General features: G+C 41.2%; 2 protein-coding genes across 3 annotated transcripts; both read left to right on the top strand.

Moving 5' to 3' along the window:
• Positions 1–694: 694 nt before the first annotated feature.
• On the top strand, positions 695–14,400 carry LOC148292415 (indole-3-acetic acid-induced protein ARG7-like). Of its 2 annotated transcripts, none has more exons than XM_088245274.1 (4): positions 695–843; positions 970–1,201; positions 2,055–3,017; positions 14,154–14,400. In XM_088245274.1, the coding sequence occupies exon 3, from the start codon at positions 2,503–2,505 to the stop codon at positions 2,803–2,805; it is 303 nt and encodes a 100-aa protein (XP_088101400.1). In that variant the 5' UTR covers positions 695–843; positions 970–1,201; positions 2,055–2,502; the 3' UTR covers positions 2,806–3,017; positions 14,154–14,400. The 2 variants fall into 2 exon arrangements, with proteins under 2 accessions (XP_088101400.1, XP_088101399.1); XM_088245273.1 differs by having other exon boundaries at positions 698–843; positions 937–1,201.
• Positions 3,508–4,551, top strand: LOC148292416 (uncharacterized). Its single transcript, XM_088245809.1, has one exon. The coding sequence runs from the start codon at positions 3,508–3,510 to the stop codon at positions 4,549–4,551; it is 1,044 nt and encodes a 347-aa protein (XP_088101935.1).
• Positions 14,401–15,426: the final 1,026 nt, after the last annotated feature.

Here is a 15,426-nt window from a genome sequence, read left to right as displayed (position 1 = left end):
ATAATAAGAACCCATTAAACTCCTTGGAAAATCTGCAAAACAACCACATAAGTCATGACAAACATCCCTGTCTAATCATGTAACTCATGGCATCTATTACAAGAAGCAACCCTAAATTGGATATCCCTATCGTCAATTTAGCATCAAAACAATTAAATGTTGGCCAAACATTCAAAAGCATTAAACATGGTAATAGATACTCAACATGGAAAAATACTTGGAATTAACATTGACTAAAGTAATTGAGTATTTATGGCTAGGCTACATCGTAGCCCTAGCAGAAGAAATTAGTTCATGAAAACTTTGATAAAAACCATGATAAACAGTGTCATAGGAAAGAAAAAACCAATTGAAGATTTAATCTCCGCACAGCAGCAACTCTAGCTCCAGGTCTTGTTCTTCTTCTCTTTAAAACTCTCTCTCGTGCCTTTGTAGTCTATGGTCTCCCAATAATCCTCCCCCAGCCTTAGGTTAAGGCTAAGTATTTATAGGTCAAAGGAATTCTCCAAAGAGAAAGAAAAATAATAATTAATTAGGAAGTAGATGAATAATAGGAAAGTCCAAAAATAAAACCCAAACTTAAAAGGAAAAATAGAGATAGCTGGCAGCTGAGGAGACTTGGGACTTACCCAAGTCAAATAAGGAATCTGACTTTGTGGAGAGAAAAAATGGGCTTCAAGTAAAAGATGCAATTGGTTGGCTTTGTGAGAAGAAAGCGGCTGAGACATGAAATTAACATCTCCAGTTCAAAGGAAAGTGCGGCTTAGATAACATTTTGCAATTCAAAGGAGACCAGCCCATTAACACACTTTTCTCCAAAAGCAAGTGACGGTGGCAGCTTAGGTGATCAGCAATTGTCTCAACAATTGCAAAGTCAATTAGCTTTCAATGTTGACAATATTTCAATCTCATGCATAATGCTTTCTTTCCTTTCAGACCATCTCTTTATTTTGTCATCTAATGTCTCAGCAACCAGAGGTCCTGGGTTCGATCCCAGGCGCTTGCGAATAGAGCAGACTTTGTTGGGAGAGGTCCCCGCTTTGCGCCCGACAGTACCTCGAGGGTTAATCCCCGCAATCGCGCGGGGGATACCTTGGTTTTCACCACAAAAAAAAAATGCTCAACTGACGCAAACCACGTTGTCTTCCATATCAGCAATTGGCATCGGGTTATTCTTCAAGCGGCAGGAAACACAACAATGGTAAATCTTCTAACTCAATCTCTCTGGCACTGGTCACTGAGACCAGTTGTGGGTATAAATTGACACTTGCACAGATGCACTCCAGGTATAAATTGACACTTGCACAGATGCACTCCAGGTTTTTGATAAAATGACAGAATGAGTTTCTGAGATTTTGTTGAGTTGATAATTCTATCCATTTTGGTCCCTTAGGCTTCAAAAATCATAATTTTAGCTCCAGAGCCTTGCTAGGAACGAAGGCCTACAAAATCTTCACTAAACATTAAACTAACCAATTTCACATGAAAACAATGCAAAATAGAGATAGATTATATATGCAAAATATTAATCTATCATAATGTCAACAATTCATTTCATGTTGAGCATAAGCATAAGCGATATGGCTTTCACTTGCAACTAACTGGTATGTTTTACTCTATTGGCGCCTACAAAGAGAACCGCGAAAAAGGACAAAAATTTCTTGTTTGTATCCAAAACAATCCATAAAATAAAGTTCTTCTACAACAGAAAGTATTTAAGTCCTTCAACCCTCGATGAAGTAACTTATGTTGGTTATCATCTTTTTCAATTTACATTTGCTACAGATTAGCACTCTCTAGACCACATTAATCTTGATATCATATGCTTTTTAGATATGTATTCATTACCTACTGCATTCTCAATAAGTATCAATTCTTCAAACAAATGAAAGACTTGGTTTGATGCTCCCAACCAACCAAACCATAGAGATCCGAGGGTCCATGTAAATTCTCATAGCACCACAAATTCTTGTCTTTTGAAGCAGCATTTATAAAAAGATGAAAAAGAAAGAGACTACTAATTTATCACACAAGCTAACAAGTTTTTGTTGTAGGGCATACCATATGCAGTACTATTAACCAGAGGAGCATCCAACTCAATGAATTCATTTTTCAAGAACATGGTGGTCCCTTTTGTTGTCTGTTAACCAGAGGAGCTAGCTAGGTAGGGAATCCTATTTCTACACAAGGATAGAGTTTGATCATTTTCATGAGAAATCTCTTGCGGAAGGATTACATGAGCACGAAAACAAGCCCATGTGATTTGGGTACAAGCTATTGGGCCTCATTGCTTCTCCTCTCAGTGCCCCTTCAGTACCAATCATTTCATGTACCTGATGATTTTCTGCATACCTTTCATCTATATATATATATATACTATGCTTGGATTCCATCATGAGCAACTCAAGTCTTATCCTTCCCATGCACCGAAGCTCTCTCTGTTTTTTCCAAGTCCTTGCCAATCTTTTTCTTGTTGTTTTGTCCTCTTGAGAATACTAAATCATGGGTTTCCGGTTGCCTGGAATTGTTAAAGCCAAGAGAAGTCTCATTCGATCTCTATCTAGTTCAAGTCAGACAGCTGATTCGAAGACCTTAGATATCCCAAAAGGCTATTTTGCAGTCTATGTTGGGGAGAGCCAAAAGAAGCGGTTTTTGATTCCAATATCATGTTTGAATGAGCCTTTGTTCCTGGATTTGCTGAGTCAAGCTGAAGAAGAATTTGGATATGATCATCCCATGGGTGGTATCACAATCCCCTGCAGTGAAGACACCTTCCTTCATCTCACTTCCCGCTTAAGTGTATGAGTGCACACTAAAGAATAGAAACTATGATCCAAATTCATTCATGTATAAGCATCCTCATTTCAGAACTCACTGAGTAACGATGAGGAAGAGGCTATGCTTGATCATCCACTGAGTCGACTTACATCTTGTGTTGAGAGGAAGCAATCTGTAAGCCTGAAGCGGCTTGTGATCTGAGCATAAAGTTAAAAAGTTCATGAATCTGACAAACGAATGTTGAGAGTTAAACCAAGTCCACCGAATTCAAAGCCACTTTTAATACTTTATTCACTTTGTAAAAGCATGCCCATGCTTTATGTCAGATGTGTTTTGTTTATTGGCTCAAGGAGTGAGGCTACTGTGGCTATTTTGTATTAGGCAGGCTGTCGGCCGTGTGCTCACTTGTCTCTAGAAAGTTTTTATTGTTTTTGCTGAAAGGTCTCTCTTTCTCTTAAAAGAGGCGTTGCCTCTATTTGTATTTAGTGCTGCTGTTGTTGTTTGAAAGCAGGTGAACGAGGCTTATGAGTTTCTTGGTTTTTAGTCTTCTTCCTTCTATTCTCTTCCGTGTCTGTGTGAGTTCATTGAGGGTGTGTTTACAGACTTGATTTTCTTGGGTTTCATCTGCATGCTTGCATTTGGTGTTTGGTCTGTTTGTTGTCTGTGAGTTTGCTACCGTGAGTTTTTAGTTTATTCTACATCTGGTATCAGAGCTGAGGCTCAAGGAGAATGGCAAACAGAAATGACTTTGTGCAGTGCCCCGTCGGTAAATTTGATGGGAAGGGGAACTTCCAATATTGGCGTTCTCAGATGGAGCTTTTCTTCAAAGTGATGGAGTACACAGATGTTGTATTAAATGGTTTTGCAGAACCAGGAGATCAAGCAACTCTTACACAGAACCAGAGAGAAGAGTTGGTGAAAAACAGGAAGAAAGACAGCAGGGCCTTAATGTATATTTTTGGTGCAATTGATCCAGCAGTCTATGAGAAGATTGCACATGTCTCTACATCTAAGGAGGCATGGGATGTGCTAATCAATAGCTATATTGGAAGAGAGAAGGTGAAGAAGGTACGGTTGCAGACCTTGAGGAGGCAGTTTGAACTTTTGCAGATGGAAAGAAAAGAAAGCATCTCTGATTATTTCTCACGTACTTTGTCCTTGGCTAATCAGATGAAAGCCAATGGTGAGGATATGAAAGAGCTACTGATTGTGGAGAAAGTTCTTCGAACCTTGACAGACAGGTTTGAAGGCAAAGTTACAGCTATTGAGGAGACACGTGACCTTAGTACTTTGACAGTTGATGAGTTGCAAGGCTCACTACAAGCTTATGAGCAAAGACTAAATGAGAAGTCAGAGATTGGGATTGAAGAAGCATTGAAGGCCCAAGTGAACTTGAAAAAGGAAAAGAATGACTCTAAAAATGAGGAGTCCTGCAATGAAGCAAGATCAAATGGCAAGAATCATAACTCAAATTACAGAAGGGGACAGAATAGATTTGAAAACAGAAGAGGAAGAGGCAGAGGAAGAGGAAGAAGCAACAATTGGAGCCAAGCCCGTGATAACAACAGCTGGAGTCAAGCTCGTGATAAATCTAATGTTCAGTGTTTTAACTGCCAGAAATATGGCCACTACAAAAATGAATGCAATTCTCAGAGGTTTGAAAATAAGGGGCATCATGCTAAGTTTGCAGAAAATGATAAAGGCAATGAAGAGACTTTGTTGCTGGCTTTTAATGCTGTAAATTTTTTTTTTGAAAGGAAACTTTTGTATTAGAAATCAAGAGGATGAGGCATCCTCGATTAACAAAGAAAAAGACAGAACAAAAAGCAGCAAAAAAAGGAAACAGCAAAACTCCAGCATCCTAAGAAACACGCCTTAGGACACTAACAACCCCCTACATTAGCACGGCTACCAAATCTCTCATGATTATGGAGTAATGGTAGTCATTGAAATGCCCAGAAACAGAAGCCCAAATAGAAGCCCAAAATTTAACTCTCTCCCAGACTTCCTCAAAGCTTGCACCTTTGTTCTCCTGAAAAATCCTACGGTTTCTTTCCATCCAAACATTCCAGTAGATAGCGTGGGTGAGACAGTTCCAAAGTGTTAGAGCTCTTTCTCTATTTCCTGACACGGCCCACTTGATGCTAAGAAGGTCCTCACAGCCTCTAGGGGTCACCCAAAAAACGCTGAAAGCTCTCAAGAGATTCCACCAAAGATTTAGTGAAAACGGGCAATGCAGGAACAAATGATCGATGCTTTCTGCACTTTCTCTGCAAAGAACGCACCAGGAAGGGGATAAACACATCTTCGGATGTCTTCTTTGAATCAGGTCGCAGGTATTGATTTTTCCCAAAGCGATCAGCCACACGAGGAATTTAACTTTCGGGGGAGTCTTTGCTTTCCAGATGGGACTAAAGGGGGTGAAGGCTACCCTTGAATCAATAGAGAGGAGAAGAGTCCTAAAAGACTTGCAGGAAAACGACCCGTGGTCCTCAAGCTCCCATATTCTTTTGTCCACTCTAGTGCCAATAACTCTCACCTCCTCCAGAATATCCAAAAGATTTACCTCTTCGGTACTCTCAGCCTCCGTCAAATTTCTTCTGAAGTTGAAGTCCCATAGATGAGGGGTGACAGAATTGTTGACAAACTCTGAAATTTTGAGATTCTTTTTTCTAGAAAGGGAGAATAATCTTGGGAATAAAACCTGTAGAGTCCCTTCCTTCCTCCAATTGTCCTCCCAAAATCTAATCTTTTCTCCGTTTCCGACTGAAAATCTGCAACATTGAAGGAAAGAAGTGTACCCCTTCGAAATTCCTCTCCAAGGATTTCTATGAGAGAAAGTGAGGCCCGGTTTGGGATCCCAACCATTGGAGGCGATTCTGTACTTGCTTTTAATTACCTTGTGCCACAAAGAGTGTGTTTCTAAAGGAAATCTCCACATCCACTTAGCTGTCAGGGCTTCATTTTTTTCTTTCAATGACCCAATACCCAGGCCTCCCTCTTCTTTAATTTTGGACACCTGCTTCCAGTTCACTAGATGCAAGTTCTTTACTTCTTCAGAACCTTCCCACAGGAAATTACGCATTTTTTGTTCCACCTTAGCTACCACCCCCAGAGGCATCTTAAATAGAGACATGTAATAAGAAGGGATGCTGCTCAGCACGGCTTGAATTAGGGTGAGTCTTCCGCCTTTAGAGAGGCAAGCCCTCTTCCATTTTTGAAGTCTTTTCTCCACCTTTTCCAGAACAGGGTTCCAGAAAGCAACAGAAATTGGATTTCCTCCGAGAGGGAGACCCAAGTACATCATAGGCCAACTGCCCACCTCACATCCCCAACTTCCAGCCTTAGCATCCAAGGAGGAAAAGCTGGAATTGATACCGAGAAGAGAGCTTTTCTCCTTGTTAATCTTCATACCCGAGACTGTACAAAACAACTCCAAAACCTCCAATAAATTACTCCAGTAATCCGCTTTATCTTCAAGGAAAAAGATAGTGTCGTCTGCAAATTGGAGGTGTGAAACTTCCACTGAGTCATGACCGACCACTAACCCGTGGAGGAGGTTTGCCTCTTGAGCCTTATCTATCAATCTACTCAGCACGTCACTGACTAGAGTAAACAGGAAAGCGGATAATGGATCGCCTTGTCTTAGCCCTCTAGTGGCCTTAAATTTACCTCTGGGTTTCCCATTAATCATCACAGAATAATTGACTGAATCCAAGCACCCTTTGATCCAGTATCTCCACTTTGAACCAAACCCTTTCATATCCATCACATGCTCAAGGAAGGTCCATTCGACATGATCGTAAGCTTTCTCAAAGTCAATTTTAAACACCAGCCCTTTCTTTTTCTTTTTTCTGATTTCCTCTACGACTTCATTTGCAACTAAGACTGCATCTAGGATCTGCCTTTTCTGAACGAATGCTCCCTGTGCTTGAGAGATAGTTTGGTCTAGAACTTCTTTTAATCTTGACGCCAGAACCTTGGAGATGACTTTGTACAGGCTTGTGACAAGACTGATCGGTCTGTAGTCCGTCACTTTCGAGGAGTTCGACTTTTTAGGGATGAGACAGATAAAGGTTTCATTTGTGATTCCATTGACAACTCCACTATGGTGAAATTCTGCCATAACCCTCATGAGGTCTTCTTTGATGAGCTCCCAGCAGGATTGGAAGAAAAACATCGAGAACCCATCCGGCCCCGGAGATTTGTTCTTGCCACAATTGAAGACTGCTAGCCGGACTTCCTCCACTTCAAAAGGCCTTTCTAGCCAGACTGCGTCCTGATGACTGATTGGGCTCCAGTTTAGACCATCAATTCTCCTGCCTGAGTTTCTGTTGCTGCTATAAAGCTGTTTGAAGAACTTTACAACTTCCCTTTCTATACTTGCTTCATCTTCTATTGCTCCCAGCTCCTCTACTTCTAGAATTTCTATAAGGTTTCTTTTTTGGAATCCGCTTGCCACTTTATGGAAATACGATGTGTTCCCATCGCCCTCTCGAGCCCACTCAACTTTTCCTCTCTGCCTCCATCTCGTTTCCTCCTTTTGAGCCAGGTCTCCCAGCTTGGTGAGAAGGTTCTCTCTTTCATTCCTTAGTGAGTTGCTCAGGCCTTCGCAACCTTCAAGCTGGTCCAGAACCAACAACCTAGCTTCAGCCTCCCGCTTAGCCATCTCAATCTCCCCAAAGACCTCCTTGTTCCATAACTTCAGTTTCCCTTTTAGGGATTTTAATCTTGTCATGAATTTGTAACCTTCCCAACCAGAGTGTTGTTCCTCATTCCACCACTGTTTTATTCTTGTCTTGAAATCCGGGTGACTCAACCACATGTTTTCGAAACGGAAAGGCGAGGGACCCCATTTGGCTCTAGCCGTATCCAGTTCGATGGGGCAGTGGTCAGAGGTGGTCCTCGGCAAAGCTTTGTGTCGGTAGTGAGGGAAACGCTCTTCCCAATTCCCAGATACTAGGAAACGGTCTAGTCTGCAGCACACTGCGTTCTCCCTGAGATTGGGCCAGGTGAATGAAGCGTTGAGTAAGTTGGGATCCCGCAGGTTGGTGTCTTGAATAAACTCATTGAACTCACGCATACTTTTCGTAGCTCTACCGCCATTAGACTTTTCCGCTAAGAACCGAACTACGTTAAAGTCACCTCCGAGACACCATCTATCGCCGCAATAGCCAAACAAATCTGCCAGCTCTTCCCAGAAACTATACCTTTCCCTTTGTTTGCACGGGCCGTACACCCCTGACAACCACCAGTCTACAATCTTGATAGACACAGAAAACTCTCCCACCATGGAATCGCTTACCGTGACTGTTTGAGAATTCCACATAATTAGTATACCTCCAGACCTTCCCACAGAAGGGGAGAAGACCCACTCCTTAAATCTGGATCCCCACACGCTCGCTACTAGTTGTCTATCCACCAGTTCCATTTTTGTTTCTATTAGAATGATAATGTCAGGTTTGAGTCTTCGTAGTTGTTCCTTCACCAACAGTATTTTCCTCCTACTCCCCAATCCCCTTGTATTCCAGCTGATGATCTTCATTAATGAGAATTGTAATCCCTCGTATACGTCTCTTTCTCTTCTTTGTTCTTGTTCCCCAGATCGGCTTTGCCTCGCCTTCTTTTGGTTAAGTTCTTCTTTAGGGGCATCAGAGAGATGTCCATTTTGTTCAGTAGGACTTTATGCTGAAGATCATGCCGCCCTTTCTCTCTACGAATTCTTCTTTTCCTGGTGTAGTGCGAGTTTTTTGGATCAGTCGTAGTCACAGGTTCAACTTCTTCGTCAGCCTCATAAGCTTGTCCCTTAGTGACCTCATCTCCAGTTGCTCTCGAATCTGTTGGGTCTGCGAAGAGAGCCTCAAAGAGCCCTTCTTCCCCTATGAATGCAACAGGCTTGGGTTTAAACTCAATCGAGGACGCGTCGTCGGCATACTCCGAGTCGGACGACGGTAACGTAGCCGCTGAATCCATCGAGTCCGGGCAGATCGACGAAGCGTCGCCGATATCTTCAATCACCTCTTCCGCTTTTGAGAAGAGGAAATCAGCTTTCATTGGCCCCTCAGAGTTGGAGAGACGAGCGTCGATGTGGGGAAGATCGGATCTACGACCTCTAGCTCCTACCCCGTTCTCCCTCCCAAATTTAGATAGGAATTTGAGGTGCTGTTTTGTCTTAGTCGAAGTGTACCCAGAGGTCGACTGCCGATGAAATATTGTGTCCTTATCCATCCCGTGCCTATAGGCAGTCTCGCTATGGGCTTTAGAGGGCACCGCTGTGTTGAGCACGAAGAGATTAGGGGGTGGGGACATGTGTTGGCCTGTAGGAATCTTGCTGGGGCCACCGGGTTCTGAGCCCAGAGGATATCTAGGAATGTGCGATCTGTCACTTAACACGTTTTGTCCCTGCACGCCTCCGAATATCAATGATGTAACCTCCATGCTTCTGTGTTCTGGCTCGGTATCCTCAATATTCTGCCACTCACTCACTTTGTCGCAAGATGGGGCCACTTGGGGAGAAATTCCGACCGCCGGGGGAGACGAGTTCACCAGTGATTCTCCGTCGAGAGCGGTCTGCGGATTCCGATCTGGAAGCTTCAGCGAGTTCAGCACGTCTTTCTTGTTGGGAAAAGCCTTATCTGATACGGTGGGTCGAACCGCTGAAGATATTGGTCGAATCTTCACGTGGAAAGTTTCAGTGCCTTCAGATATTCTCAGAATTTCAGGTAGAAAACCAGAGGAATTACTTCTAGTTTTAATCTTTGCTTCGAACAGGTATTTGAACTTTTCTGTCCTGTGCCCCACTTCAATCAAGCCCCCGCATTCCTCTCCTATGCGCTCAAAGAACTTCTTGCTCCACCAATGCATGGGAAGCCCTGAGATTCCGATCCAACCACCGTAGCTGACGATTTTGTGTGTGTTATTTTTCAAACCTTGTTCCCAGCTGAAAAGCCACACGTCAGTTTGATTCTCGACTGCCACTCTACCGATACTACTAACTTTCAGTGCCTCTAACTTGCTGTCACAAGTAAAGAAGGCTCGGTTAGCTTGGTATGGGAATAGAGTAATGTCTTTCTTTAATAAATCTCTTAGGGCGGCCCGAATGTCGTCCCAGGATTGATGAACGACTTGTCTTTCGCAGACCACCACCCAACTCCAGTTAGAGGTATCATCCAGCAGATCGTTCTTTTTTTTCGAGGTCTCTGCTACCTGACTGGTTTGAACTGCCTCTTTGTAGGTCTTGTTAGATGCACTGCTGCATGCTCTTGAGCCACCGCGATCGTCTGATACAAAGCTTTGCTTCTCTTTTCCTGTCAGTATCGCCTCAAGGTTTTCTTTGAGAAGGATCCACCCTATATTATGCAGGCCCTGAGGAACAATTACAGACTTCACGACTCCGTACACACATTTTGTTAATCTCATATGAGTACTCTTGGAATTATAACTCCTCTCTAGCCACACTTGGTACGAGTCCCCTCTATACATTCTGAAGACTACCTGTTCTTTGCTGACCGAGAGGACCTGCAACTCATTAATCAGCCATGCCACACACCTTAGCTCAAGGGAGATGTGGAAGAATCGTTTCCTGACCATCTCGGTGATTAATAAAGACCCTCCATACGACCCTTCATCTACTTTAATCCTGAACTTCTTTGCTTCTATGTTGAAAAATCTCGGTACGTGCCTCGCGCTCACTACCCTTCCCATCTTACTCAGCGCTGATACTTAACTCACGTAATTGAACTTTGAACTTTGAAAGTGAATCATCAGAAGGAAAGAGCCATGAAAGTGCTCATAATAAAATTCCAAAGATAAAGAAATTAGAAATACAACATGTCTTTGACAAGTCCGTTTAATGATGATGAGAAAAACAAGTGGCTGTTGGATACTGGATGCAGTAATCATATGTGTGGGCATAAGGATTTGTTCAGTGATTTGAATGAGTCTGTGCAGTCTGTGATCACATTTGGTGATCAAACAAAGATTCCAGCCAAAGGAAAAGGGAGAATCACTATCAGGCTAAAGGATGGCACGTCAAATTCCATATCAGATGTTTACTATGTTCCTGGTTTGCGGCACAATTTGTTGAGTTTGGGACAGTTGTCAGAGAAAGGATATGACATCCAAATTGTCAATGGAGTTTGCACCATCCATGCTGCCAATCAGAGACTAATAGCAAAGGTAAAAATGACACCAAACCGGCTGTTTCCATTGTATCTCAGTTACTGTGAATTACCTTGTTTCAGTTCAATGATGGTTGATGATAACTGGCTATGGCACATGCGATATGGACATTTAAATTTTAACAGTTTAAATCTCCTTGCTCAGAAAAATTTGGTATTTGGTTTGCCTCATATTTCTGTGCCTAATGATTTATGTGAGACCTGTGTTCTTGGTAAAAAGCACAGAGACAGTTTTCCTAAAGGAAAAGCCTTTAGAGCTCAAAGGCCTCTTGAAGTGATACACTCTGATTTGTGTAGTGTTGAGACAACCTCACACGGTGGTGGAAAATATTTCATTACATTTATTGATGATTTCAGCAGGAAGACTTGGGTGTATATTCTAAAGAACAAATCTGATGCTTGTGACACTTTCAAGAAGTTCAAGGCCTATGTTGAGAAACAAAGTGGTGAAATGATAAAAGTACTGAGAACTGACAGAGGCCAAGAATACATAGTCTGTGATGAGTTTTTAGAGAAGAATGGGATAAAACATCAATTGACAGCCAGGTATACACCTCAGCAAAATGGTGTGGCTGAGAGAAAAAACAGAACAATTATGGATATGGTGAGATGTATGCTGAAATTGAAGAATCTGCCTAAGTATTTTTGGGCAGAAGCTGTTGCTTGTGCTGTGTATATTTTGAATAGGGCTCCTAGCAGAAGTGTGAATGGAAGAACTCCTTATGAAGTTTGGAGTGGCAGGAAGCCAAATATTCAGCATCTTCGTGTGTTTGGATGTATTGCTTATTCCCATGTCCTAGATCATATTAGAAAGAAACTTGATGAGAAGGCAGAAAAATGCATTTTTATTGGCTACAGCACAGTCACAAAAGGCTACAAGCTTTATAATCCAAAGACAGAGAAGGTTATAATCAGCAGGGATGTCACTTTTGATGAGCAAGGAACTTGGGATTGGTCCTTGAATGAAAGCAGACCTGCAACATATTTTCCAGCAGTTGATAATTATCATTTTGGAGATGATCAACAAGTAAATGAACCAGAAATTCAACAAGAAGTTGAGCCAAGAAGGTCAACACGTGAGCATCGATTGCCATCTTGTTTCCAAGATTATCAAATGGGAACAGGAAATGTTGCCTCAGATGAAGAAATTGTGAATTTTGCCCTATATGCAGATTGTGATCCTTTATCATTTGAGGAGGCATGTGAACATGAACACTGGATTAAAGCAATGGGTGAAGAGATTCATGCAATTGAAAAGAATGACACTTGGGAGCTTACTTCTCTTCCTGAAGGAAAGACACCTATTGGAGTTAAATGGGTATACAAGACAAAGTACAAGCCGAATGGAGATGTGGATCGTTTCAAGGCGAGGTTAGTAGCTAAAGGCTACAAGCAAAAACCAGGTATTGATTATTTTGAGATTTTTGCTCCTGTTGCTAGGCTTGATACTGTTAGAATGGTTATTTCTCTTGCTGCCCATAATGCTTGGAAGATATTCCAAATGGATGTAAAATCTGCATTTTTGAATGGAACCTTGGAAGAAGAGGTTTATCTTGAGCAACCAGCAAGTTATGTGAAACAAGGGCAAGCTGACATGGTGTATAAGCTGAAAAAGGCTTTGTATGGCCTTAAACAAGCTCCAAGGGCATGGTACACCAGAATTGATTCTTATTTCATGGAGCACAAGTTTCAAAGGTGTCCATATGAACATACTTTGTATGTCAAAAATAATCAGCAAGGGGATATTGTTATTGTCTGTCTGTATGTGGATGACTTGATAATTACAGGAAATAATATGAGATTGGTTGCAGAATTCAGGGAGGCTTTAGCATCTCAATTTGAGATGACTGATATGGGGTTGATGTGTTATTTTCTTGGTATTGAGGTGAAACAAACTGAACAAGGGACTTTTATTTCTCAAAAGAAATATGCTGGTGACATCCTCAAATGGTTTAGAATGGAGTCATGCAAGCCAATTTCAACTCCAGTTCAAGAAAGATTGAAGCTGCAGAGAGATGGAGCTGGAAAGTTGGTTAATCCAACATTTTTCAAACAGTTGGTTGGTAGCTTGCGTTATTTAACTGCTACTAGGCCAGATATCACATTTGGTGTAGGGCTAATTAGTAGATTTATGGAAAGTCCAAGACAGTCACATATGCAGGCAGCAAAAAGAATTTTGAGATATGTCAAAGGAACTCAAAGTGATGGTATTTTCTATTCAGCTAATTGTCCTGTGAAGCTGGTAGGATACACGGACAGTGACTGGGCTGGTGATGTTGATAGTGCAAAAAGTACTTCAGGCTATGCATTTCATATTGGTTCTGGAGTGATTTCTTGGTCATCAAAGAAGCAGCAAGTTGTAGCCCTTTCATCTACTGAAGCAGAGTATATTGCAGCCACAAATTCTGCTACACAGGCAGTATGGTTGCGCCAATTACTTGGTGATCTTCTTCATGAACAGAAAAGCCCCACAACAATTTATTGTGACAATAATTCAGCGATTGCATTGGCAAGGAATCCTGTTTTTCATGGGAGGACTAAACATATACCTGTGAAGTTCCACTACATTCGGGATTTGGTAAATGACAAGGTGGTTGAAGTCCAATATTGTCCAACTGGAGAACAGATTGCAGATATATTTACAAAGGGTCTCAGGATGGATGCGTTCATGAAGCTGAAGAAGATGATGGGAATGGAGAGCTATGATGAGCTTGGTTTAAGGGAGGCTGTTGAGAGTTAAACCAAGTCCACCGAATTCAAAGCCACTTTTAATACTTTATTCACTTTGTAAAAGCATGCCCATGCTTTATGTCAGATGTGTTTTGTTTATTGGCTCAAGGAGTGAGGCTACTGTGGCTATTTTGTATTAGGCAGGCTGTCGGCCGTGTGCTCACTTGTCTCTAGAAAGTTTTTATTGTTTTTGCTGAAAGGTCTCTCTTTCTCTTAAAAGAGGCGTTGCCTCTATTTGTATTTAGTGCTGCTGTTGTTGTTTGAAAGCAGGTGAACGAGGCTTATGAGTTTCTTGGTTTTTAGTCTTCTTCCTTCTATTCTCTTCCGTGTCTGTGTGAGTTCATTGAGGGTGTGTTTACAGACTTGATTTTCTTGGGTTTCATCTGCATGCTTGCATTTGGTGTTTGGTCTGTTTGTTGTCTGTGAGTTTGCTACCGTGAGTTTTTAGTTTATTCTACAACGAAGATACGATGGATGTTGAAAAACTTTAGTCCAAAATCATGATCCAAATTTTGAACTCATTGAGAATACATTCGGAGCATTGTAGTATAAAAGATCTTTGTCCTCTCCACATTTGGGTTGGATGCTATGATCTTCTCGTATTTAAACTTTGTTATTCTCCAGGAAAATATATTGGAATGTAAATTAAAATCCCGATCCACTTTCTTTTCTTATTTTTCATTATACTTGTATCTCTGTCATAAAATAAAATCATCAGTGGTTTACTTAAAAAAAGTATAATGGTTTACTTAGTACTTCCTATATCCATGGTGCCTCATGCCAAATGGAACCATGAACTTGAAGTACACCACTTTTTAACATTCCAGCCATCCAAAATTAGTGATATCCTCTTTCCAAAATAAAATATTTTCAGTTCTATTGGGAATCTTTACCCTCAAAGAATAATGAGAATGAGAGTCATCACGAGGGAATAGAACGACGCACTGAGCCGAGCCACTAAGGTTCTTTGGTTAAAAAATTGCACAATATATACGCAAGAATTTCCCTGTACTAGTGAGTGAAAGCCAAGTTTACATTGGATCACACATGACTATTTTCCTGATTTACTCCATATTTATGTATGTCACAAAGAATAGATGATGACTAGTCATACTAGCCCGATCGTATCTATCATCAAAAAGATGGAAGATAAAAGGGTGTGGACAGAAAAAGAATCAGGAATGTGAAACAATTGTATAGAAGCAATTGTGTTGGGGTTGGCAAGAGACATAGAAGCATTTGAAGGATCACATGACTCTGCCTTCCATCTCAATCTCAAGAACTTGGTAGCTATTAAGTTGGTATATTTGTTGGGGAACCGCACTTGAAAATTTATATGAAAAACCTCTTGTTGATTTGAGTGACTGGTTCATTTGAATACAGAACATCATTCACATATGTCCACACTTTCTTGACAGGAACAGAATCAACAGATTAGCACTCTTTAAACCAGATTAATCATGTCATCTTTTTTTTCTTTTTGTCTTTTATTTTTCTGCAGAACAAAGTTGTTGGCAGTTATTTTGTATGGTATCTGAATCCAAACAAAGGTAAAATGCAAGATTCTAATCAATCACAAGTAAATGATAAATATTAATCCTCTAAGATATCTTCAGTTGTTGCCATAAGCAAAGGCAAGAAGAGATTATCAACCTAGCTTCTCCTTCTCTCTAGAATTTTCTAGATTTGTCTAGTAGTAGGCTTTTCGCCGAACTTGCCTAAAACAAAGATTGGCAAT

The sequence above is a fragment of the Prunus avium genome, chromosome 8 (genome assembly GCF_965620075.1).
Source record: "Prunus avium chromosome 8, drPruAviu1.hap1.1, whole genome shotgun sequence".
NCBI lineage: Eukaryota > Viridiplantae > Streptophyta > Magnoliopsida > Rosales > Rosaceae > Prunus > Prunus avium.
Note: the sequence above shows the minus strand (reverse complement) of the source record. Positions and strands in the feature narration are given on the sequence as shown.

Coding starts and splice junctions, on each gene's coding strand:
- LOC148292416 (XM_088245809.1), top strand. CDS start 3,508: ATGGCAAACAGAAATGACTTTGTGCAGTGCCCCGTCGGTAAATTTGAT.
- LOC148292415 (XM_088245274.1), top strand. CDS start 2,503: ATGGGTTTCCGGTTGCCTGGAATTGTTAAAGCCAAGAGAAGTCTCATT.